Source organism: Candida albicans, chromosome 1, assembly GCF_000182965.3.
Source record: "Candida albicans SC5314 chromosome 1, complete sequence".
Classification (NCBI taxonomy): domain Eukaryota; kingdom Fungi; phylum Ascomycota; class Pichiomycetes; order Serinales; family Debaryomycetaceae; genus Candida; species Candida albicans.
In genome coordinates, this window is record NC_032089.1 from 1024443 (window position 1) to 1050276 (window position 25834).

Consider the following 25834-nt stretch of genomic DNA (forward strand, 5'->3'; position numbering starts at 1 on the left):
AAGTATAACTGTTTTAAAAAACACATTTCTTGGTTCTGTAGCGTCAAGTATAAGAAGATTCCATCAAAGGCAGCAGCCACGTCTTACTCCAAAAATAATAATAACAATAATAATAATACAATATTTATTCAATTAGTGCCATAATTCTTTTTTTAGTTTTTTGGCTCAATTCAAGTCAACATAGAGCTAATGCAATTTCATGTTGTCTTAGTGCAATTTCGTATGTAAATGCCAATTATAATGCATAGTTTCAGATATTGACTAGTTGTGCAAATTTGTATCTTGTGTAATAGCCATTTACTACTCCATTATTGTGTAGATGGGGTGTATACTATGACTTTGTAATAGTATCTTGTTTTGATTTTGCACATTGGTATTAGTAGCCTCAGTTATACCATTACATTAATAGTGTCATATTTTCGTGGCGTCAAACTCATGATTGTTTTACTTTGCAGAACACTAATAATAAGTGTGCATTGTGTGTGATTCTTTTTGTTCCGATTTGACTATCGCAACAAACAATGTTGTGTTGTACAAGCAAACAAAAATAATAAAAACTTAGATTTCTATTCTCTATTTCATTAGTCTAAGTCTTTAGTTTTGTAAAACAATCATCTCCTAAATGTGTATATAGGTGAATTTGGTGATGTTGGTAATGGTAGTTGCGGTGATTATAATACAAAATTGCTGCTTTATTCTTTTTTAGTTGTTGTTGTTCTTGTTGCTCTCTTCGCTTTTTTTTCGGTGCGCGCACATTTCTAACAATAAGTTTGCCTGTTTAGCATCAATGTACATATTCTTCCAAGCTAAAATTAAATGAAAAAAGTAGAAATAAATTTCAATGTCTATTGTATTCGTTTAGTTATCAATGAAATTTCTAATGAATAACTTCATCAACAATAATTTCTAAATTGAGGATCGCGAGAAAAAAAAAAGTCTTGGAAAACAATTAAAGAAGAGAGCAAATTTTAAAATTCTTTCAGTAATTTACTATTTTTAACAATCATAACCATGACAAATGAAATTATTTTAAATAAGATCCTAGTAATAATCGAGCAACTCTACCAAGTACTACTAAAACCACTATTAAAGAAATGCTTTGTGTTCTAAAAATGTCCATATCTGTCCGAAGAAATTGTGGTAGATTCATGGTTGGGTGAAATAAAGTTGAAGTATATAACAAAATTAACCCTTACCCTAAGAAAAACTGATACTTTTGACCCTTAAAAATTGTATCAAGTTTTAAGGGGGGGGGGGGGGGCGCGTCACAAGACGACAGCACCAATGTAGGTCCCGAAAGAAATGTATTTTGGTACCTTTTACAGGAGGACCCGTCAAAATTGTTTCAGCAGCCGCCCAATTATCAGGCAATGCATTAGGTAATAAAATCCCGCAAAAACGTAAAATAACTAAGCAAATGAAATAAACAAATTAATTAGTTCACGAAATTAACAATAACATAAAATTGTTTGATTATTGTTGATTATTGATAATGATACATTAACTTTTCATAGTACCATAAAAATTACTTGATCGTGTTATCAGTACAAAAATAGAAATCTTATCAACATTGATAATTATGAGCCACCAGTTGCACAAAAGTACATCAATAATTGCATTATGGTACAAAATATAAATTTCGCTACTACTACTACTACTGCTACTACTGCTACTACTGCTACTACTGCTACTACTGCTACTACTACTCTGTTCATTGTATGAAACTTTATTACGTTAGCCGATAATTAGTTAATGTATTAGTGTTTTTGCGTGCTTGTTTTTTCGTTATTTTTCGTAATTTCCAGTTTTTCTAGATTTCCGTTATCACACCTTGAAGTTTCACCAATTGAATTAGAGTTGATGAAATTATTAAGCCTTGAAAGGGAAGGGAGATGGGAAGGCGGCTTGAATGAAATTCTGACCACATTTCACGTGTTGAGTGAATTTTTGTTTTTATCAATACATTTTTCTTTTTTGACAATTGGTATTATTATTACAATTATTTCTACTAAAACTCATTTAGTTTATTGTTCTATGTTCTAAGGTGTTCGTCAAACAAACAAACAAACAAACAACGAACAACGAACAACAAAACTTTGAAACAAGATCAATGTGGTGAACGAACAAAGACATTAAAGAGCTAGAATTACAAGAAGCTGAAACATCAACGCAACTATAAAACATTAAAGTTTATATACATAGTTATTGACGAATAGAATATAATTTGTAAAAAGAATTGTTTGCACTGTGGATTCCAATGGGTCCGCCGCCACTGCCGCCTACGCCTTGTATCTCAATATGTTTGTGTGTGTGTATATGTTTTTGGTATTTTTTCGATATATTTTTCATTATAAAAGTTTATTACGAATTAAACTTTTACTACCAAGGCTCATTTGAACATTCGTTTTCTTTTTTTTAAACTTTCAATAATTACTTTAAAGGAGTCAAATTACTATTGTCCTTGATGCTGTTTTTGGGTTTTATTTGGTCTATAGTTCTATGTATGTGAAAATCAATAGTTTAACCTCTTTCCATAATTGTTGTTGTTATCTTTAATTTCCAGATTTACGCCAAGAATATCCTAAAAAGCAAGATTACCTTATCTTAGTGATTGTTCATTTGGATTGATAGCAAATTCTGATTAGAGTTGTGATAGTAATAGTCAGATGATAACAGTACATTGGTAAACCAATCATATTCAAGTAATTTTTTGCATCGTTGCAAAGTTTCCTATCCAAGTATGTACGGAATTATCTAAATTCAACCCACATTACAGGATTTAGTTTCTCTTTTTTCTTTTTTTGTTATCACCGACAAAATAATCTAATCTCTTCTTCGGTAATAAGTAAAATGTAACCCCATCGGTATTTAGAAAAACGCAAACGTTCTTAACAAATTATCAACGATATCAAAGAAAAAAAAAAAAAACTGTGGAATTGTGGAACTTTTTTTTTGGTGATAGTTGCAACTATCAAAGATTTGCTACCAATAATAATATAACAGTATTATAATGTATATTATATTGATGAGTAATATTGAGAATCGCGTCAATTGTAATTTACTCCTATTTGTATAATTATCTAAGTTTAGTTTAGTTTGGGTTTTTAGTCGTGTTTGGTTATGATACCAATCAAATTTTACGTCATTTCCTACATTGATCTAAAAGAATTCTCCACATTTTAATCCAATTAACATATACGCGCAGATACACGAATTCTACCTAGTAATTGCCCCAATTCTGTCAGTCTCTGTTAGTCTCTCTCTATCATTGCATATGACTTAGCAAACAAATTTTTTTACACCTATGTATATTATCTAAAAGCAATAGAACCAGTTCAATGCAACTGGGGTAAATTTTAAGTCAAAAAAAAAAATGATAACAATTGCTTTAATGTTTGACAGAATAGTAGAATAGTAGTAGTAATAGTAATAGTATGAACAACAGAGTGATAGGRAAAAAACAACAACATTCCCAACTACAATGAAATATCGTTTCTATTCTATAATATATCGAACGTGTTATATTCATTACTAATATTGATAGCAACTATACCAAAGAAAAAAAAAAGATGATAATTGCTATACAACAAACGTGCCCATCCATTATCCTAATAACAATAAAACTAAAAATTAAGAAAACCAAAAAAATATCATGTATCATCCTTCGTGAATTTAGTAACAACAACAACAACTAGTAGTCACCAATTGTAAAAATAAAAAAAAGAAAAAGACAAACTAAAAGTAAAAGTAAACAAACATACGAACTAATTGTAGAACTCGTGGGGTGATATTTGTGGTGGTGGTTTGTGGTGATTTGTCCATCATCCATCAAGAAAACCTAATTCCATTAGATTGACAAAATTCATTAATCTTCAAAACATTAAAATTATCACCCAATTTTTTCATACTATTCAATAATTCTTTCAAAACGATTAATTTTGATTTATAATTGAATAAATCAACTTCAATGAAATAAAACATAACAATATCCGCAAAACTTCCAACATTATCATCTGCATCATCATGACCATTATTATTATTATTTATGAATCGATTTAATATAACTGTTAAAAGATCAGATTTGATCTCGGTTAAAAATCTAATGATTTTCAAAAAATTCTCCATTGAAACAGATTTCAATCGTAAATATTTACATAATTTAATTGTATCAATGAATTTATTCATCATCAATAATTGGGGTCTGTTTTCATGATGATGATTATATGATGACAATTCAATTAGAATGGAAATCATTTCATCAAATAATTTTGATGGTTCAATTTTGATATCATTAAAATCAATAATTGTTTTCATTTCATCAAAATTTCGTGTTGTTAATAATGAAGTTGCTAAAATGTTGACTGACTCGAACTTTGTAGTTCTATAAGGATTGGTAATGGATTCTGATGATTGTAAAGAACATAATACATGACAAAAAGATATCAATTCTTGTAATTCAATTAAACCATTATTATTGGCGGCGGCGGTGGCGGCGGCAAATTTGGAATATTTGTCAATGATTTGTTTAGCTGATAACTCTCCAGATTTTAAATCATATTTCAAACATAATTCATATAGTTTATTAGTAGGAGTAAGATTCAAATTTTTAAAATCAGTTTGAAATTTATTTAAATCCTCAATATGTAAATCAGCTTCTAATAATAAATGACCTAATGATTCAGGTAAATTAAAATGACCAATCCTAGAATCAATTATAGTGATAACTTTTTCATATTGTTCAACACTGATTAAATAATTCAAATATGCCACAATCCATTCTGTATTACGATTGGATTCGTAAATCGTTTGGAATAATGAATCATCGGTAGCAAAAATCTCTTGAGAAACTTTATCTTTCAATTTCAAACATGTTTGAAATAAAGTTATTAACAATTCATTATCATTAAAAATTTTATTCTGTTTAATAAATTCACCAATTCCATTAATCACATTTCCAAAATTATACAGAATTAATCGTTTAATTAATTCAAGTTTTTTAGATTCTTCGCAATTTGTTAACCAAATCCGTTGTAATAATTCTTTCATTTCAAATTGTGAATTAAAATTATCTAAAAATTCAAAATTTAAAATTATATTCCATGTTGCAAAATTAAATTTATAATTAGTATCCTTATTGTACAATTCTAAAAATTTCAGTAATCCTTTATCAAAATTAAGATTCAATAAATAACTTAAATCGATTTCACATGTTAAATCCGATGGAATATCTGTGGATGTGGATGTTGATGTTGATGATGCCAAAGCTTCACTATCACTAATTGATAAAACGTGGTGTTGACCATTCACCACACTTTGTTGTTGTAATTTGATTAATCTATAATCTCTATCCTTTTTAATATCTTGTAAAAATTGAGTCATTTCTGGAGTTAATTCAATATAAGAATTTTCTGAATCTTCAAATTCATCAATAACCAAAGTTTCAAATTCAACAATTCTTTTATATAATGACAGTTGAACAGAGAATCTAACATCATCAAATTTCATTAATTCACGTACTACTAAAGTCAATCCATAAATATTATCTGTTTGTAAATTAAATGATTCAACACCACGATTAATAAATGGACTATTAAGTAATAAATTAACATTATAATTAATGACTGCATTAATGGCCCGTTCATCATGGATCAAAATTTCGGGGACTTTGACGGTAAGAAATTGAACAAAATGTGATATGAAATCATTTATATCTGTAGATGTCTTGTAATGTTTAGCTTGAGTTTCCATTAATTGCCATAATAATCCAAAATAATATTGATTAAAAAATCCCTGTTCTTCATTATTATCATCATGGGTAATATTATGAAGCATGGCATTATATAAATAATGGAATGTTTTATTTAATGTATCTAAATCACTGATCAAATGTTCTTTTACCAAGATTTCTTTAATTAATTGGAAACAATGTTCATGATCATTTTCTTCAAGACTATGAGAAAGTAAAACATCTCGACATGCTTTACCATTATGTTTTACCATTTCCATAGTCGACATGTTTTGATAATCTGTTCTTATCATAACCCGATTATATATTGACCACATTTCAGCATCCATATCATTTTCATTTTCAGCTAATTTTGTAATCATGAAATTATAAAATCTAACCGGTAAATCAGGTAAATAAGCAACAGAATTGAATTTAACTAATAATTCATAACCTTTGGTTAAATCATTAGTTTTCATAATGAATGCTTTAAGGAAACTTCCAATCAAATTACTAATTTGATGTTTTGAAGGTCTATATTTAAATTGTAATGATTGTTTATAATCTAATAATATTTCGTCTAACAATTGACTAGCTTCCATTATGAAATCATTATTGACTAAAGAAACAATAACTTTTTTATAACCAATAAATGGATTAATTTTACCTTTACCTTTACCTTTACCACCAAACAGTTTATATTTAGTATAAGCAGATTCAATCACTTGATAAGTTTGCTCTTTACTTAATAAATCAAATTGAGTAAAATATTTCGACAATTCAAGGATTAATAAATAATAATCTTTATCAGAAATTTTGGCCATTTGAATCAGATTAACAAATGGTTCAATGATTTGTGGTGTAATCAATTTGGGATAATTATATAATAATTTGAGTAAATCGGCAAGTAATGCTTGTAAATCCAATTGACTAGAAATTAATGTGAACAATTCAAGACAAATTTGGGCAAATTCTTGAGATTTACCATGTATTTCATTGTATTGTAAAATATTATCTGTTGGTATATCCAAACATTGTAAACTACCTTTTAATAAAGCAGTTACCACTATATTGTATGTTTCTTTATTGGGTTTTATACCAGCAGCAAGAATATCTTGATAAACCGTTAACAACACAGTTAATTTTCCTTCTATAGAATCTAGTGTTAATTCACTATTCAAACTTCTGTTTAAAATAGATTTGAGAACAATATTGTATACATCAATAGAAGGTAATTTCAAATCGTTTCTTTTCACTGCTTGGTATAATGGGTATATAATGTTTAAGTCGTCAGGGGTTGAATACGTTTCAAAAGTAGATACTATTTTCGATACTTTGGATGCCAAAAAGTCTTGTTCAAAAGTATCAACTGTTATATTTTCTTGTGTTGTTGTATGTGGTTGAGATGGTGGTTGTTTTTGTTGTTCGGCAACAACCTGTCTTTCATGGTCTTGTTGTTGTTGTTGTTGAGCAAGTGTTGCAAATGTTCTTTTGACAACACCCGTTGTGAAAACCTTGGATAATGGTGGACAGAGTGTTGCAACTGGTTCTGGCTCTTTTTCATTGGAAATTGTGGTATTCTTTGCCACTGTTGCCAATCTGGTGAACGATGCAAAAGAATAATTGAAAGGTTTATATGCAAAGGAAGAAAATAATTTAGATGAAAATTTCTTGATACCATCAAGGTTGATTTGAGTGTCTACCATAGCTTTAGAAATCAAAAATTTGGCAGTGAATCCAATCAAAAGCAATTTCAAATGGAAACCATGATGATGTGGGCAGCGTCTTCTATGATAATGACTACGTCCATTGGAGTTCTTGGAATTCTGTCTTCCACGGTATCTGCCCATAAAGCAGTTGACCATATGGTGGTGGTGGTGATGGTGATACTGGTTTCTAGGGAAAAACGTTTCAGAATTTAAACTTTTATGACCCAATATTCTATCACTAGTCTCTAATTGTTTTAAAATCATATGTTTAATATACTTTTCATGATCCTTTTGTCGTTGTTGTCTTTCAGAATCATGATTATACATGGAATAGTATAATCCATAATGTCCATCTGATATTGTTAAAAATGGCTTAGATCGATTAGAAGTATTTCTTTGAGATCTAAACCACCATTTTGATTTATTAAACCCTTTATTGTAATTGGATATCAGGTTCTTAAAAAAATGATGTCGATTCAAATAAGGATAAGAACTTCTGAAAAAATGATGTCTAACTTCTGGTCGGCATGATGATGATGATAATGAATATTTGGCAAACCGTATAAATGATTGAAACACCATTATTTAGTTGATTCAAAAGATTAAAATAGCAGAAATTCAAATATATATAGGGGAATCTATTTGTATGATATGAGTGTTGTGTGTTGTGTGTGGTATTATATTTTCATTAAAAATAAGAATAATTAGTTAACGTGTGAATATATGTAAACGAATAAATAAATAAATAGATAAATGAATGAAATGAATGTTAAAAACTTCCTCTTGGTTATTGAAAGGAGTTGGTGTTGTTTATTAAAGATGAAGGGGTGAAATAAAACAAAAAAAAAAATTTTCAGTGGTGGTATATTATAAGAGAGAGAGAGAAAGAAAGAGAAAGAGAAAGAAAGAAAGAAAGAGAGAAATAATGATTGGATTATATATAATATAAGGGAAGAGTTCTTTGCTGCTGCTACTGCTGAACTATATTTAATTTTCTCGTTTATTAATTTGTCCCACAATGAAAAGTGAACCAATAAGAAATACAAACAGAATCAGAATCAGAATCAGAGTCATTCAATCATTTTTACAAAAATTGATTTACTTTTGTGTAGATTTTTACTACTACTACTACTACTACTAACAATGAATTAGTTGTTCTTGTTGTTGTTCTACACCAGGCGTTTTATTTGTTTTTACAAATGGTATGATTTGTTAATCAAATTTTCTACGGTTATTTTGTTAGAAATTAAAATAGATAAAGTTGAAAAAACCCGAATTCGCCACTAAGCCCTACAACTAAGTAAGAAAAAAAAATTACAGCAAGGGATGAGAGTGTCTGATGGGGGGGGGGGGGGGGTAAGAAATAATATTAGATTGAGAATAAAATATTCTTCTTGACCAATCCCCTTTCAATATTTATTCGAATCTCAAAATTTCCTTCTAGTTTCTTCTTGATTCTTCTTCTTGATTCTTTAGTTTTCCGTTAGAAGTAGGCGGTGATTAGTAGTAGTAGTAGTAGTAGTAGTAATTAGTTGATCATTTTTACGCCCGTTTTTTTCATTCCAATTTTTGCCATTTCTTCCGGTCCGTTTTTTTTTTCTTCTATTTTTATTTTTTGTCTTGTTACTGTAGAATCAAATTTTTGAACCAATCAGATAATTGCATTTTTACGGAATCGAAATTAATAATGAGTCATATGCAGGAAGAATGATGGGAGAACAAACAAACACAAAAAAGTATTTTTATTTTATGCGCTGATCTCCCCCCCGTTGTTCTCTCCCTCTTTAGTTAACCTACTGTTTTTGCGGAGTTTGAATTTCCCCCCAAGTCGTGTTCAACCTCCCAATTAAGAATTTCTAATTTGGTTGTCAAAACTTATTCTTCATTTATTTATTCATTTATTTATTTATTTATTTATTTATTTTTTTTTTGTTAGTATTCTATAAATCAAATTATGTTGCCATTATTTAATGTTCAATTAATGAAAGTTCTAATGCTCTTCTAAGTTCTTCATCCATTTCTTGTTCATCTTCTTCTAGTTGACTTTTATCGTCTGGTGTTAATAACGATTCATTAATTGATATTTCACTGGCATCTCGACTATTATTCATACTTTCACTCAATGCTAATGCCATCATTAATTCTTCTTCTTCATCTTCATATTTATTCCCATTATATTTATCCAATAATTTATCTGTATGTAATTGTCGATATATTTCTTCATCATAATCTTCAAGTCCATCTCTAATTTTCTTCACTGATTCACTTTTACCACGATTATTTAAACTTTTTTGAAGTTGTTGTTGTTGTTGTTGTCCTCTTCTCTGTGACGATTTCCCTGGTGGTTGTTTAATTTCACCAAATTCAAAATATTGAACTGCATCTCCACATATAATAATTCCATTATTATCGATTTGATTTGGATTTAATTGAATTGACGTTATTGGTACTAAAGAATTATGCATGTGTTGAAATCTTGTTGGGTATTTAACCGATATTTCTCTAATAAATTTCCCGGTGAAAACATCATATAAATTGGTGAGTCCATTATACCCTCCAATTGCTATCATGGTCCCATTCATGGCAAATGATGTGATTTCTAATAAATTATGTCTTGTTATGGCATGATTAAGTCCATGAGAATATTTTTTATGATTTAATTGAGGATAAATTTGTATAATAGGAGTGATTAATAATGAATCTTCTCTTACATTCCAAATTATTACACTGCCATCAGATAATAAATTACCATACAATAATCCATCTTGTCCTACTACATATGTATTTCTGTTGAAAAACTTATTGGGGGGAGCAATTTGAAAATGTGAATCTATAATTTCAATATCTTTTTCTAATTTCAATTCACGATGGCTATAATTGTGGTTATCAAAATAAAACACTCGAATAAATGATTTGTAACATATAATAATTTTTTGAGTTCCATAATCAACATCTAATTTATTTTTCAGTCTTATTAACAAATCATATTCTATTGATTCATTTTCATTGATTATAAACCCTAAATCAATTTTTGATATAATCTCTTCAGTTTGATAATCAATGACAAATATATGACGATCAGTATTGACGATTATATGTTTTTTAAAATCACTTGATATATTATATATCACTTCCTCCTCTAAGTTAATTTTTTTGACAATTTTGCCTTGTAAATCCCAACACTTTATGATCCCTTCAAAGGACCCACTAATTATTACATCTTTATTCATAATAATATCCATAATGGGACTTTCTTCATCTATTGTATCAAATTTTGTCACACTTGATCTTTGGGAAACTGATGATGTTGAAGTATACAAATTCTTAAGTATTATTTCCCCATTTTTCGTCCCTATCACCAAATAATTCCAATTAATATCAAAACATAATACATCAGTCAGAAATCCATTAATATTACCCCCAGGTATAAACCCTTGATTTTTCCCATCAGACAATTTCCCAATCGAGATATTATTATATCGTTTATCATACGTTAAAATTTTATTCATACCAAAATCAACCATAGTCAAATCATTAAATCTATGTTCATTATTAATGATTTGATAAGTTTTATGTATTGATATCCCTCGTTTCCAGTTTTTATTGACTTGTAATCTCATGAAATATTCATTCATCCAATTCAGTGATTGTGATAATGATGGGAAACTAGATGATGTAATGGGGATATTGAATCTTAATTGGAAAGATTTCATCCATAATTCTTTATCATTAATTATATAATTCCAATGTTTACAAACAAGTCTTAATGAATTAAGATATATAGGATCTAAATGAGTGAAAATTTGAATGAGTAATTCTGAAGGTAGATCATTAATGGATAATTTAGGATGGTTGATTATTTGATTAGTTGATTCAATTTTTTGAGATGGGTTGATTATTGTATTACCAAGTGAATCTTGGGTATGATCTTCTTCCTCTTCTATACTTGTCATTGATTAGCTTTTGATTATGGTTTGTTGAGACCTAAAAAAAAAAACTGTTTGATAATAAAATTGCCATTGGATTTTAACTATTATAATATATGATTTTGATTCACTGCTTGGTTTTTTTTTTTTCTGGGTGTGAGGGTGTGTGCGTGCGGTGGGTGCGTCCGGGTGCGGTGTGAATATGGTGATGGGCGATAATAACAACAACAATTCCACACTGCATATAATTAACACCACGTTTTGAAATAGTTAAGCTTCTTGATTGCTGCAAAAAGTGAAAATTGAATATAGTGGGTCTGTTTTGTAAATAGTTTTTTAAAAAAACAGGAAAGTTATCTTTCCTGACTTTTGTTTTTTGTTGCGTTATTTTTAATAATTATTTGGCAATAATTTTTGATTAAAAAGTTCATGCACCATATATAACTTCTTCAAGTAAAAAGACTATTTCTTAGAAGTATATATAATACTTGGAAAAAAGAAAAAAACTACATCTAAGCTAATCATAATAACCACATTTGAAAAATAAAGGGACTTGCTATTTGTATAACTTGTCACCCATCATTTAAATATTTTGCATCAACTCTGAAAAAGTTTATAACCGGAAACCAAAAAAAAAGACAGGATGCTACCACCTGATCCCGGGCGAGATGACTAAATCTGGGTCCAGAAATTACACCAACAAAATTTGTTAGGGGGGGAAGGAGGGGGGGGGGTTACTACCACTGAAATTTTTTTTTTCTCTTTCTCTTTCTCTTTAAGTGGACAGAGACAGAGACAAACAGAGACAGAGACAGAGACAGAGACAGAGACAGTGAAACCCCCAATTTTCAACTTTCCAATAATACAAACCAACTTGAACAAAAAAGAGAGAAAGAGAAAAAGAGAGAGAGAAAATTTTTTCATCCTTTCTTCCAATTCCCACTTTCTATTCTTATATAAACCACTTCTAATTCAAAATTTCACTGTGTTTCTAATTACAAATGTCTAGTGAAGAAAAGATTGAAGAAACACAGCAACAACAACAGGAATCAGTTCCTGTTAAGGAACTCTTGTTGAAAGTTCAATTACCATCATTTTTTAATGTTGGTGATGATTATTTGACTATTCCATCAAGTTATGAAGAAAATATTGCTGATTTAAAACAAGCATTAAATATAATTGTTTTATGTAGAAATTTAACTAATTATTCAATATTAATTAAAGGAATTGATATTATTGAAAATTTTGGGGAATTAATTACTTTTGAACAAATTATTTCTCATTTTGAATTAGATAAACAAGAAGAACAAGAAGAACAAGGACAAGAAAGAGAAATTTCGGAATTAAAAATTGTTATTAAAGAAAAATCATATAATTTGGCCAGTATTTATGAACAAATTAGTAGATTTAGAGAAGTTATTGGTTTACATTATATTGACAGACTTTCAAATGATATTGGTTCTTGTGGTGGTGTTTCGAAATTTAATGGTATACAATTAGATGATATTAAACCTAAAGAAGCAAAGAAAGAAGAATCAACTGAAAAAGAACAACAAGAAAAAGAAGAATTATCTATTCTGAAAGAAGAAGTATCGAAAATTTCTGATTTTGCTAAACAATTCATTTCTGATTCATTTGATGGGAATGATTTCACTAAACTTACTAAATTTGATGATATTAATGGTAAAGTTAAAATTCCTATCAAATCATTAACTATTTCTCAATGGTCACCAGTTCCACCTTTCCAGCAAGCAAAAGGTGATTTATTATATTTATCTTTACAAACTTTAGAACATGAAACATTCAATATTACTTGTCATTTTTCAGGTTTTTTCGTTAATAAATCATCAACCATTAATTTCAACCCAACGATTAAAATTAATGAAAAAGGTAAATTTAATAAATCATATTTATTATATGATTTAGTATGTCAATTATCACCACTTTTCAGTAAAACCATTGCTGAAAATGAAATCAATTTATCTGATTCAACCAAATACCCAGAAACTTATTTATTACCAGGAAATTCTTTCCCTGCTTATCCATGGTTAGTCAATGAAAAAGATCTTCAAAACGTCCCTGATTTATCTAGATCTCAATTATCATCTTTAATTAATGGTGTTGATGGAGCCGATTATATTAAAGATTGGAATAATGATATTCAATCAATTAAAGAATTACCAACAACTACCGTTCAAGAACGTATAATTAGAGAAAAATTAATTCAAAAATCATTATTTGAATTTAATAAAACTGCTACTGAAACCGCTATAAATATCATTAAGGGGAATATTCCTCCTTTAAATCCTGATGAAAGTTCAGATAAATTTATTTATTTAAGAAATGGGATTTTTTATTCAAGTGGTACTTCAACAGTTAATGGATTTGAAAATACTGGTGGTGAAGAAGCTTCAAGATATGTTGCATCTAAAGATTTAACCGGAATAAAATTGATTAATCGTCATGATATTAGAGGTATTTCTAGTTTGGTTACTTGTATTGTCGATTATATGGGTAAAAGAGTTGTTTGTCAAGCTCCAGTTCCAGGTATTTTAGATACTCCAGTAATCACATCACCAACAACCGATGCTGAAGGTAAAAATGAAGCTGAAGAACCAGAATCAGAACCAGTAGAAAAAGTTGTTTATGGGTTATCAAGTGATGGCTCAAGGATTCTTGAAGATAAATCATTTGAAGAACCATTAAAACAAATTGGTGATTTTTTCCATTTAAAACCTCATAAAGTTCAATTATCATCATCATCTTCTGGTGATGATGTTAAAACAGAATCAAATTTAGTTGTTTCAAAAGATACTAAAGGGTTAAAAGGAACCGATGGAAGAAAATATGTCATTGATTTATATCGTACCACACCTCGTGATATTGAATTTATTGAACAACATTTCAAATTAGATGATGACCACCAAGAAACTTCTTATCCTCATGGTGAAGCATTGATTAGACATGAAGCAGTGAATGAATGGTGGAGACGTAAAGTTGCCGTATTATTTAAAAAAGAAACTGAACAATTGGAAAAAGAAGGTAAATTATTGGATAAAAACCAAGACCAAGACCAAGAAAATAAACCACAAATTGCTATTCCTACTGATCAAGTTGTTTTCAATCCTGATGCATTTTCTTCTGATAATGAAAATGAAATTGAACAAGATCGTGAAGAAGTTAGAGAAATTTCTAAATTTATTAAAGAAAAATTAATTGAAGAATTTTTGGATGAAATTAAAGATCAAGTTATTCCTTTTGATGGTCAACAATTGACTGATGTTTTACATAGAAGTGGTATTAATATGAGATATTTGGGTTATGTTGCTGAACGGTTGGTTGTTAAAAAGGAAAAACATTTAGTTGATCTTGAAGAACTTATTAAAGAAAATGAAGCAAAAGCAGAAAAGAAACGTGAAGAAGAAAAAGAAAAAGAAGAAAAGGAAGCCACTGAATCTGAAGATAAGAAGGAAAAGAAGGAAGATAAGGAGGATGCCGAAAAAGAAGAAGCTGAAGCTGAAGAAGAAGTTCCAACTAAAGCTACTTATCAATTAACTTTGGCAAACTATTCTACTCTTCATAGAATTATCATTCAAGAAATGATTTCAAGATCTGTTAAACATATTTTAAGAAATTTAACCAAATCACTTCCAAGTTATTTGATTTCCACTGCAATTGCTCATTTCCATAATTGTTTATTTGGAGGTGCAATTAATCCAACTCCAAAAGTTGATTTTATTGATGAAATTTATAAAAATTTTTGCTCAAAATCAGATTTAGAATCATTCATTAAATTAACTCATGATGACGTTATAAAATTAGTTTCTAAAGAAGTTTTCTCAAGATTTAGATATAAATTATCCTCAAATTGGATTAATACTATTCAATTACCACAATTGTTTAGAGAAATTGCATTTAAATATGGTATTCAATGGAAATCTCAAAATTATCCATTCACCAAAGAGGAATTTGAACTTCAAAATAACCAAAACAAGGAAACTCCAACTCAAATTCAAATAATTGAAACTAAATCTTCAAAGAAATCGAAAAAGAAAACTCAAACTCAAGTCATCACTGAAAAATCTATTCAACGTTCATCAATTTTCATTGCTGATGATATTATTGGATTCATACCAATTATTAAAGATTCAAGTTATAAAAGTACTATTGTTGAAGAAATTTATAGTAATGCTCGTTCTCATTTAGTTCAAGGCAACAAGGAAATGGGTATGGCTTTATTTAATGAATTACTTGCAATTAATGAATCCATTTATGGTAAAGTTAATCCCGAAACTGCCAAATTTTATAATTTAGTGGCTCAAGTTTATCAAGAATTAGGTTATGATATTGAAGCAGCTTTAATTGGTCGTAAAGCAGTAATATTATGTGAAAGATCTTGTGGATTTGATTCTTATGATACCATCACGGCATATATGAATTCAGCTTATTATGAATCTTCAAATGAACAATATTTGAATTCATTAAAATTATATAAGGAAGCTATGAATACTTGGTCATTGGTTTATGGGAAAGATCATCCTACTTTGATTAATACATTGACTAATTTATCAGAATCATTACTTAAAATTAAAGCTTATGATAGTGCCCTTGAATTATTACAAGAAGCATTAGAAATTACAAAAAAATTAAATGGGGAAATTTCTGAAATTACTGGATTCATTTATTATAGAATTGCTAATATTGTGGTTACTTTGAATAAATTTAAAGAATCAAAAGAACTTTTCGATAAAGCTTATGATATTTTTATGAAATTATTAGGTCCTGATGATTCAATGACTAAACAAGTTGCTAAATATGTTTCTAGTGTTGGATTATATGTTGAATATTTAAAAAGACAACAACAACAACAACAACAAGAAACTCAAAAGAAATCTAAAACTAAAACTAAAGCAGCACCTGTCAACAATATTGCTACTACCAGTACTTCGACCACCAAAAATGGTAAAAAATCAAAGAAAAACAATACTCCACCTCAATCAAATCCAGAAATTGCTAATCAATCCATTGATGAGATTTTAAGATTTATTGAAGGTAAACCACTGGGTTCTAAAAAATCCAACAAAAAGAAGTAAATAAATAAGACAACATAGATTAGTTTGTATATACCTGTAAATAAATTACTAAAACATTTTCATTGTTTATTTGTTCAAAAAGATTGATATTTGTAAAGTCGGCAAAACATAATAGTGGAAGGTATATTAGTGTATACTGGTGTTTCAAAGAGTATTATCATTTGGGCAAATTTTACACCAAGAAGTTATACTACAATTGTTTGATTCTATTATAATAATAACAATAATTTAAATATGTATAATCATCTTTTCTTAAAAAATAATTAAATCCTACATAAATTAATATCAATTTCTAAAGAATTGATTCGCTAATTAATGCTATATAACATGTTAATAATTATTAAAAACTCACCTTATTAGCTTCTAAGATATTTTAACTATAATTTCACATTTTTGCAAAAAGATTAATTAATTACTGGTTATGAACCAACTTCAAACTGTCACTACGTTAATAGAATTCAGAATTACCACTTCATACACTCAATATATACTGGATTTTGGCCTGTATACTCATGATATATATAAAAAAGAAAACAAACAGAAGGAGGAGGGGAAAGTGTTTATATAGAGTTATATTTATAGTGGTGGGGTTCTAAAAATTTCACCAGCGGGTAGCATAATAAAAAAAATATAAAAAAGATAAAAAAGTAATAATATGGTTTGTGAAATTGTTACTTCCCCCCCAATCGTAGAAAAGAGAAATTGTTATGTGTGGACTCATTAGTTGGTCCACTTTAAAAGATGTTCTACAGTGTATATTGAAGAATTCTTGGGTAATTGGTTTTATATATTTTCAAATACAAACAACCTTAGTACTATAGACAGTCTCGACTATCAAATTGCAACTAGAGACTTCTGCTTATGGAGTCATTATTTCTGTAATGGGAAATACCACCAATAAACGTAGTTTCTTTGATTGTCTTATCCATCACTCGTCGTTTAAACATGTCTGAAGTTTGTTTCTGTCGAGGTTATTGTTAAAACAAGTAGAGGAGTGGAAAACTTTGCATATATATAAGAAGATTTATAAATAAAAAAAAAATAACTTTTCTTTTGGGATACAGTCTATTAATGTTTGTGACTATGTACATCATTGGAACCATTTACTTCCTTTTCATCATCATCATCATCTTCTTCTTTTTTGGCTTCAACTTTCTCTGGTTCTTCTTCAACTTGGTCAAATTTAACAAAAATGTTTCTAACAAATCTATCATCTTGTCTAATTAAATCTGATAATCTTTTTTCGTATTGATTCAATGTTTGTAAATTTAAATTTTTATTTGTAGTTGAAAGATTCATATGAATATTAGTATTAGCACCAGAAGACAACACTGATAATTGATTTAATTTAAATTGTTTCAATTCATTATTCATTTGTAATTCATTATTAATGATCCCTTCAATTTTGTTGTATAATTCAGATCCCGGTTTTTCACCACGATCAATCAATTCATTCCAAGCTTCTTTTAATGAATCCCAACCAGCTTTAATAATCAATATTGAAACACCAATACCACCAATTGAATCCAACCAAGCAACATTAAATAAAACCCCACCAGCAACAGTAAACAAAGCAACAACAGCAGTCAAAGAATCAACTCTATGATGCCATGCATTTGCCACTAACACTTTTGAGTTGGTTTGTACGGCAATTTGCATTGTTTTACGATACAAAAGTTCTTTGGCAATAATTGATCCACCTGCCAACCAGGCAGCATTTATGTTAGGAATTTCACGATGGGTAGTTATATTCGATGGATCAATTTGACCATGAGAATGAGAGTGGGTGTCTGGTTGGACAGAGACAGGACCATGACCATGACCATGAGAATGATCGTGACCAATTTGAATATGTGAGGCAATTTCATAAAGATGAGTTGGCAAGACAAATTCAAAAATTTGTAATAATGACGACCATCCAACGGAAATACCAGCAAATAATAAAATAGCACTCACCAGAAATGCACCAACGGTTTCAAGTTTACCATAACCTAAAGGGAATTTAGTTGCTGTACCAACTTTAGCAGCTACATTGACAGTAGCTAAAGTTAAAAAATCAGCAAGCATATCACTTACTGAATGAATTGCATCCGCCACAAGTGCTTGAGAATGGAAATAAACACCACCAATACCTTTAGAAATCGCCAATGTGACATTGACTAACAATCCAATCCAAGTAATTCTCACTGCTGGATTAGTTTTAATTGCAGAAGCACCTCCAGCTAAAAGTTCATTTGGTTCATGCATTGAATGTTTGTGATGATGAAGCATACTTGCTCCTGAATGCGAATGCGAATGTGAATGTTCTGAATCATGACTATGACTATGTACATGACTATGAGAATCTTGGCCAGGTGGTGGTGGTGGTGGTGAAATTTCTTTGGACAATTTGTTGTTTGAAGTTGACATTGGTCGTTGAAAAATTGAAAATGTGGAATAAAAATGACGCGATAATAATGCAGTTGTTGTTGTTGTTGTTATTGTCGTCGTACAATTTGATCGAGTAGTGAATTTGAGTCTAATATGAAATTGAGATGAAGACCAATACAGTACTGTGTTTGTAGAAGATCTATAAAATAAATAACGATTTAGACTTGTTGAAGTCACTGATGAAAAATGATAATTCATTATATAGAAAAGGGAAGTGGAGGGAAAATAAATTTTTCTAGTGTCCAAATGTTAAAAAGTTAATACTAATACTAATACATATATTATTAATGTACTGTATGCACTGTATTGTATTGTATTGTATTGTATTGTATGCTCTCTGATCTCTTTTTTTTTTTTTTTCTTTCTTTCTTTCTCTGGTGAGAATTGATTGATTGATTGATAAAATGGGCACCGAAAAATTTGAAAACGTAATTCAAATTATCTTAATATTGAAAAGTATTAATTAGAGCCACTGTTTGTTTCCAACCTTTGTATGAATTTCTGATTTCCCACTCCTCAAGAAAAATAAAAATAAAAAGAAAGAACCCTATATGAGAATATTTATCGGATGTTGTTGTTTGACAAGTAATATATGAGATTCCAACCAATAGAAAGAGTTAATACAATAAACAATGTAGAAAAAAGTTATATTAACCAATTGTGATGTTCCGATTTCTTCCCTTCGTTGGTTCTTTCTTTCTTTCTTTCTCTTTATCTTTCTCTTTCTCCAGTTTAATTTTTTTTTTTTCTCGCTCTTCGTTCAATTTTTGATTTTTTTTTTTTCTATTAATTATGCGATTTAACGGTAAAGCTATTGTGTTACTTACAAAACTATTTATGTATAAACCTGTCAATTTCCACCACCACCCCCCACCCCCCACCAATTCATAGTTCACTTTGGTCTAACCTATAAATTTTCTTTTTGAATTATAGTTACAACTAATTTGATATTATAATTCTAGTTCAACTCAATTACTCTTAATCTTCTTGGTGTAGATATTCCATTGATGGATTTTCCGGGCTTGGGACACGTCCTTTAAAACATCAGTTCAAGCAATGCCATTGTTGATCTTATCTCAATATCTTTAGTATTAACTTTATTAACATTATCACTACTGGCACCAGACATTATTTCTTCTGGAACCTCTTTTTTCAACATTTCCAATTTCTTTAATGTGTATGTCTTTGTTTGTGAATCCCATAGAGATTTTTTGATTCCTTGGGTTGGTTGTTTAACATGCAAATAATTACATTTTGCTCCACGGTCACAATGTCCATGATCCCAAGATTTACAATGTGCATCAGCAAGAATATTTACAGGTGATAATTCACTGTAAACTGGTTTTCCATTATACCATTCCTGATTCAATTGCAAATTTGCCGCAATTGCATCATTATAATCATTGAACTTGATGTAAACATGGCCAGAAAGATGGTTTTCATTTTCACAAACTGCCATATCGTTGATTTGTCCTAGTTTGGCAACATGAACAAATATATCTTGGTAAAATAAATCAAAATCCTTTTGAATCTGTTCATCAGTGAGAACAGGATAATTTTCATCAAGGCCATGTTTTTCTTGTTTGACAGCTGTCTGTTCTTGTTTGATGGGTGACTCTTCTTGATTGTGGTTCGGCACTTCTTGTGTTGCATCTTGAGGGGGTAGTTCTTCTTCCGTACTTTCCTTGTTAGGTTCTTCCTTTTCAGATTCACCTTCTTGCTTGCCCTCTTTATTTGACTCCTTTTGTTTGTCTTGTTGAGCAATTCCCGATCTATCCACAATGACCTCCTCTTTATCTTTACTTATTACATCTTCGGACTCTATTTCCTTAGTTTCATCGTGTTCTTTATTTTCTCCATCAACATTAGCCTTCTCCTCATTATCCTTAACACCATCTTTTGTTTCGAAATTGATCTCTGCAATGTCATAACTATTTTTGTCTCCAGTTTTCCTTTTCTTGACCCGGTGTTGTTTCCTGTTCCGACTCAAATACTCTACTAGATCAAATCGAGGATTTTGATAAAGGTTGGGGAGTAATATAGTTTTTGTAATTGTTGGTTTCAAATGTTTTTTGCTGCATTCTTCACCATGACGACAAGAACCAATTTTCGTATAAAAAGAACATAAAACAGCTGTCTTTGACTGTAATGATTGCTCAGTTGTACTCATAATAAATATTAGTGCAATTGTGTTTGATTGATTCTGTGGGGAATAGATGGTAAACTATAGATTAATCACACCCACCCACTTTAAGTTTATTAGACCAAGTTTTTTTTTTTTTTCATTGTGTACGATTTTTTTCACTCCAAAAAAAAAGTGTGTGCAACACGATGTGATTAATCTATTGTCTGGCTACCACCATCTACTGACCAGTGTTGAGCATAATGCCAATATACCTTCCTAGAACTACAATGCCTTAAAGTTTCAGAGTTACAACAGTGAGTAAATAAGCAGAAATGTATCAATGAACAAAATAAGGTGTCACGAAAAGTAAGATATTTTAATGAGTCTACTTTCTTTGCAGCCTTCATCGTGGTCGTCAAAAGTTCCATTTTTTTTTCTCTACAAGAAGTTGCTTCTTTTTATCGCTGTATTAAAAGGCAAATGGTTCAAACACTTAGTTACTGTTACCTTAAGCGACTATCTATCTAATTATGTAACCTAAATGAGGCTGCCATGATGCGTCCTCGATAACTTTAAATTTACTCGATTCTAGAAGTTCGTACTTTCTTTTGTCGCGCCACTCATGTTTTCAAGATTTCCATTATTAAAATTGATGGTAATCTTTACTACTGATTAATCAGTAGATATTTTTAATCAAAATGAATAGCCCCTGGGATACTGAACACACTCTTGTAATATGTTCCATTGGTATTTGTTTATCTTTATTAGTGTATAATAGTAATGGCCCAACACATTGGCGTAATTTGCAGTTATTGTTGAATGTCTCAAAAGTCTCGGACTCGCCTCGAAACCCGGATTTTGATGAGTTTTGTAAATAATTACCGATCATCTACTAAATTCCAATATAAATCAACTCAGGCACTACCTTGCTGCTTCTAGGATAAAAGGAGGGTTGTACAAACCTTTGAGTATGGGTTCGTGGACAGTATAACTTCATCTCATCAAAAAGACCGTGATTTGCGCTTTCTACACATAATTGTATATTAAACAAGAGATAAAACTAATAGACAACAGGTGATAATTAGATATTTGCCTTAGGTGTTTTGAACTGGAAGCGCTTTGGGTGCGGCATTCTCGGATTTTCCAATCATACCATATTTGTTTATGGTGGTTATGTGCCAAGCCCAAATACTTACTCCTTGTTTTTTGGTACTTTGCACCCCTGTTGATTGTAGTCAGATCTTGCATTCCACATAAAGGCTGCATAAAAGAGAGAGAAAAAAAAAGCCACTATTTTTTATCACCACGGAACACACATATTTTATGTATATTTCAAACGAGATGATGATGACAACACCAGACTCACTTGATAATTTGCAAAGCAAATATATGTATGGTTTAAAACATGTTCAATAATACGAAATTTCTGGTGAGGTGAAAAGATGCAGCAAGCAATAAAACACACATTTCAATAATTCTTGGCAAAATCCAAGATCTCGAAAAGCAAGTGAAATGTGTATTAGCCCTGTTTTTACGATATATTATAATATATGAAGTCTATTATATTGTGGTTTAACATATTATATTATGTAGCATATCATGTTATTATATCCTTCATCAGGTACCAACAGAATTATAATAACAGTTGCAAAAACTATACCTCCACTTTTACAATCCCCATTTTAAATTCAATTGATTGTGGAAATTTAGTCCTTAGGAAAAATAGAAATAAAAAAAAAAGAAGAAACAAACTAATAAATAAATGTCGTCACAACAACAGAAACAACAACGACAAAATTTAAAATCAACACACAAAAAGTAATTCTTGCAAAAAAACAAAAAAAAAACAATCACAATATTTAACCGCTCTACAGATTACTAAGTCATTTCCGAGGGTGAAAAATATTATTATTCCAAAATCTATTGCTGCCAGTTGCTGCCAGTTGCTACCAAATTTCACTTAACACTTTAGAGGAAACCCACAAACCATTTCCGGTTTGCATAGCCACTAATTTAGATCAAAAAAAAGATTTAGTCGAATGCAATGTTTAATTTGTTTATCACTTTTCAAGATCATTTTTCCAGTAATTTCATCATAAACCAGACCAAGACGACATCTGAATAATCACCAGAATCTTTCATATTGGTAAAAGATTAAAACAACAAACTTGATAGAATTATTACTTTTTAAGAAGCGTATTCAATTCAATTTTTCACTCGAGTATTATCCCTAACAATGATGATATGACGTGGATTCTGTATTGTAGATTATTATTATAACAATACCCTTGAAAGCACCTTCTTGCATTGCCTTCTTCTTCTTCTTCTTCTTCTTCTTCTTCTTCTTCTTCTTCTTGTATTGCCATTTTTTCTTCCTTTATCTCTCACCCCCTGTTGCCGCCCTTGTTCTACTAACTATTTTTATTTGAAACGTCGTTTTGTGTGATACGGAAATCTGTCTTTTGAATATTGAAACTTATCAAACAAAGTTTTGATGAAATATATACTAGCCATTTCGTCTTCTCCCTTCCTCCTCCCTTGAGAAAATTTTTCTATCATTTTATATCTACCTGAAGTTTGATACCTTTTTTTTTTGAGTTATACTATTTACTTTCACTTCTACTTCATTTTCATTTTAACTCAATAAATTAAACAATTCAAAAGCTGTAGTTAAAGTTTAAGATCCAGAGATCCCACATCTGGTTAAGTTGAGTTTCCATCATTAATAGTATTGTTTTGTTGTTTTTTTTGTTAACATTCATATTTGCATTCAAATTTGGTTTTACAACCACTCAAACTCAAAACTCAATCCATATTCTCAGCATAAACACAGAAGTATACATAAAGTTACACAAGAAATGTTGGCTTGGCTAAGACATCGTATTAGATCTTATAATACTTCCACTTATTCATCAATTTTACCTTCAGCCCTGTTTGGAAAAGTGTACAAAATAGGCACAAAGTTAAACTTTACACTACTTGCCCTTTGCTTACTTTTGGCATGTTCGGTTTTCTTTAATTATTTTTACTTGGCCGATAATAATGGTCTTGATATTGATACTAAAGGAGAAGAAGAAGAAAATGTTTTCAAAGATAGAAAAATGGTTATTTTCCCTAATAATTTTGAAATTACTGATAAAAACTTGCTTGAATATTATCTCAAAACTCTAGAAGAACCATTACATCCACAAGATACAATTTATAGAAACCGATTCATTTATAAAGTACCTGATGTTTCTTATACAAGTCAAACAATAAATTTATTTAGTGGTCTTTCCCAAAATAGTCAATCTTCTAAATGTGAAGACTTATCTTCAAGTTATAGTTTTGACGTTAGTGGTCCTCAAAATAAAAATTGTGATTTATATAAAGTATTAGGGAAATTTTTAAATGATGATAGTGAATATTTCCAAGAAATTTCACCACTTTTCCCCAAATTAAAAGAGATGCTTGTTAAAAAGGAGATTGAAAAACATTGGTTTCAATTAATTGGATCATCAGTATGGTTAGAACAATACGGTGTTCATTTAATGACATCAAGAATTTTCTATTCAAGCACGGGTGATAAAGTGAAACCAGTGGTTTCATTAACTTATGTCCAAGTATTTGATCATGAATGGCGTGAGATTGAAAATGTCGAATTGATAGTTCCTGATGGTGAAGGTAAATATAAACCAATGACATATCCTACGTTTTTACCAATGTCAGTTTATCATAATGAAAAGCAACAACAAGGTAGATTCTATGGAGTAGAAGATCCAAGAATAACATTAGTGAGAAATAAATTAGGGTATGATGAACCCATCATTGTATATAATTCCCATCATCGGAAAATAACTGATGCCAAATCTGATAATGATGGTGAAAGTAATATTCATTTCAAAGCCTATCGATCAATCTTTATGGCATGGTTATGGCAAAATCAAAAGGGGAAAAACAATGTTGAAGAAATTGAAACTGGTAAAATGAAAAATCGGGTTTATGTCAAGAGTAAAGAATTAATAAAACCTAATAATAAAAGAGAAGATAAAGAAAAAAATTGGGCTCCATTTATTAATTATCAACAAAGATTACAACAAGGATTTGATTCTCATGTTTATTTCATGTATCAATTCCAGGATTTAAAAATTTTAAAATGTTCACTTTTGGATGAAGAAGATTGTGTTTGGGAATATCAATTTAATGATAAAAATGGTGCTGGTAGATTACGTGGTGGTACTGAATTAGTCAATATAAATCAATTATTAACCACTTTTGATCATCCAGAGATTAAACGAGTGAAAGATTTAATGCCGCAAAATCGAGAAATTTGGATTGGGGTCGCTAGAGCAGCATTAGAGAAATGTGGCTGTGGTGATAAAATGTATCGTCCAAACATTGTCATTTTAATCAAAGATGGTGATGATCAATATAGATTATCTCATGTTTCTCCATTTGTTGGATTAGGAATTCCTATTTTACCATGGTGGCCTGATAAAGGGTTATGTGATGGTAAGAATTTAATTATCCCTAATGGTATTTCATCATGGCATTTGAATAAAGATGAAGATAATTCCGTTCAAGATTATTTGACCCTTAGTATATCTAGAGCAGATTCAACTGTTGATCTTCTTCATATCAAAGGATTATTAAAGTCAATACTATTTGATGATCCAAACCTGAAATTATTAGAATTGAATGATTATGGGTTTAATAATAAGAATATTGAATGTGCTGTGAAATCTTCAGATGCATTTTGTAAAAAATATGGAAGTGAGTATAAACTCAATAATAACAAAGAGGAAGATAAAGCAAATGGAAATGGAAAAGGGTCTTCGAGTTAGGAA

General features: G+C 29.8%; 6 protein-coding genes across 6 annotated transcripts; 2 read left to right on the plus strand and 4 right to left on the minus strand. All coding sequences in view use genetic code 12, as the record gives it.

Moving 5' to 3' along the window:
* Nucleotides 1-3828: 3828 nt before the first annotated feature.
* Nucleotides 3829-8016, minus strand: RPM2 (ribonuclease P; the record flags this gene model as incomplete). Its single annotated transcript, XM_708466.2, has 1 exon — nucleotides 3829-8016. One exon carries the CDS (start codon nucleotides 8014-8016, stop codon nucleotides 3829-3831), a length of 4188 nt encoding a protein of 1395 aa, XP_713559.2.
* Nucleotides 8017-9401: 1385 nt separating this feature from the next.
* CAALFM_C104960CA (SCF ubiquitin ligase complex subunit) lies at nucleotides 9402-11387 on the minus strand (the record flags this gene model as incomplete). Its single annotated transcript, XM_705769.2, has 1 exon — nucleotides 9402-11387. The coding sequence occupies one exon, from the start codon at nucleotides 11385-11387 to the stop codon at nucleotides 9402-9404; it is 1986 nt and encodes a 661-aa protein (XP_710861.2).
* Nucleotides 11388-12361: 974 nt separating this feature from the next.
* CAALFM_C104970WA (translation initiation factor 3 subunit) lies at nucleotides 12362-16453 on the plus strand (the record flags this gene model as incomplete). Its single annotated transcript, XM_705770.2, has 1 exon — nucleotides 12362-16453. The coding sequence occupies one exon, from the start codon at nucleotides 12362-12364 to the stop codon at nucleotides 16451-16453; it is 4092 nt and encodes a 1363-aa protein (XP_710862.2).
* Nucleotides 16454-17521: 1068 nt separating this feature from the next.
* CAALFM_C104980CA (uncharacterized protein) lies at nucleotides 17522-19081 on the minus strand (the record flags this gene model as incomplete). Its single annotated transcript, XM_705771.2, has 1 exon — nucleotides 17522-19081. One exon carries the CDS (start codon nucleotides 19079-19081, stop codon nucleotides 17522-17524), a length of 1560 nt encoding a protein of 519 aa, XP_710863.2.
* Nucleotides 19082-19919: 838 nt separating this feature from the next.
* Nucleotides 19920-21053, minus strand: CAALFM_C104990CA (uncharacterized protein; the record flags this gene model as incomplete). Its single annotated transcript, XM_705772.2, has 1 exon — nucleotides 19920-21053. The coding sequence occupies one exon, from the start codon at nucleotides 21051-21053 to the stop codon at nucleotides 19920-19922; it is 1134 nt and encodes a 377-aa protein (XP_710864.2).
* A 2813-nt stretch (nucleotides 21054-23866) lies between these two features.
* Nucleotides 23867-25831, plus strand: RHD1 (Rhd1p; the record flags this gene model as incomplete). Its single annotated transcript, XM_705773.2, has 1 exon — nucleotides 23867-25831. One exon carries the CDS (start codon nucleotides 23867-23869, stop codon nucleotides 25829-25831), a length of 1965 nt encoding a protein of 654 aa, XP_710865.2.
* Nucleotides 25832-25834: the final 3 nt, after the last annotated feature.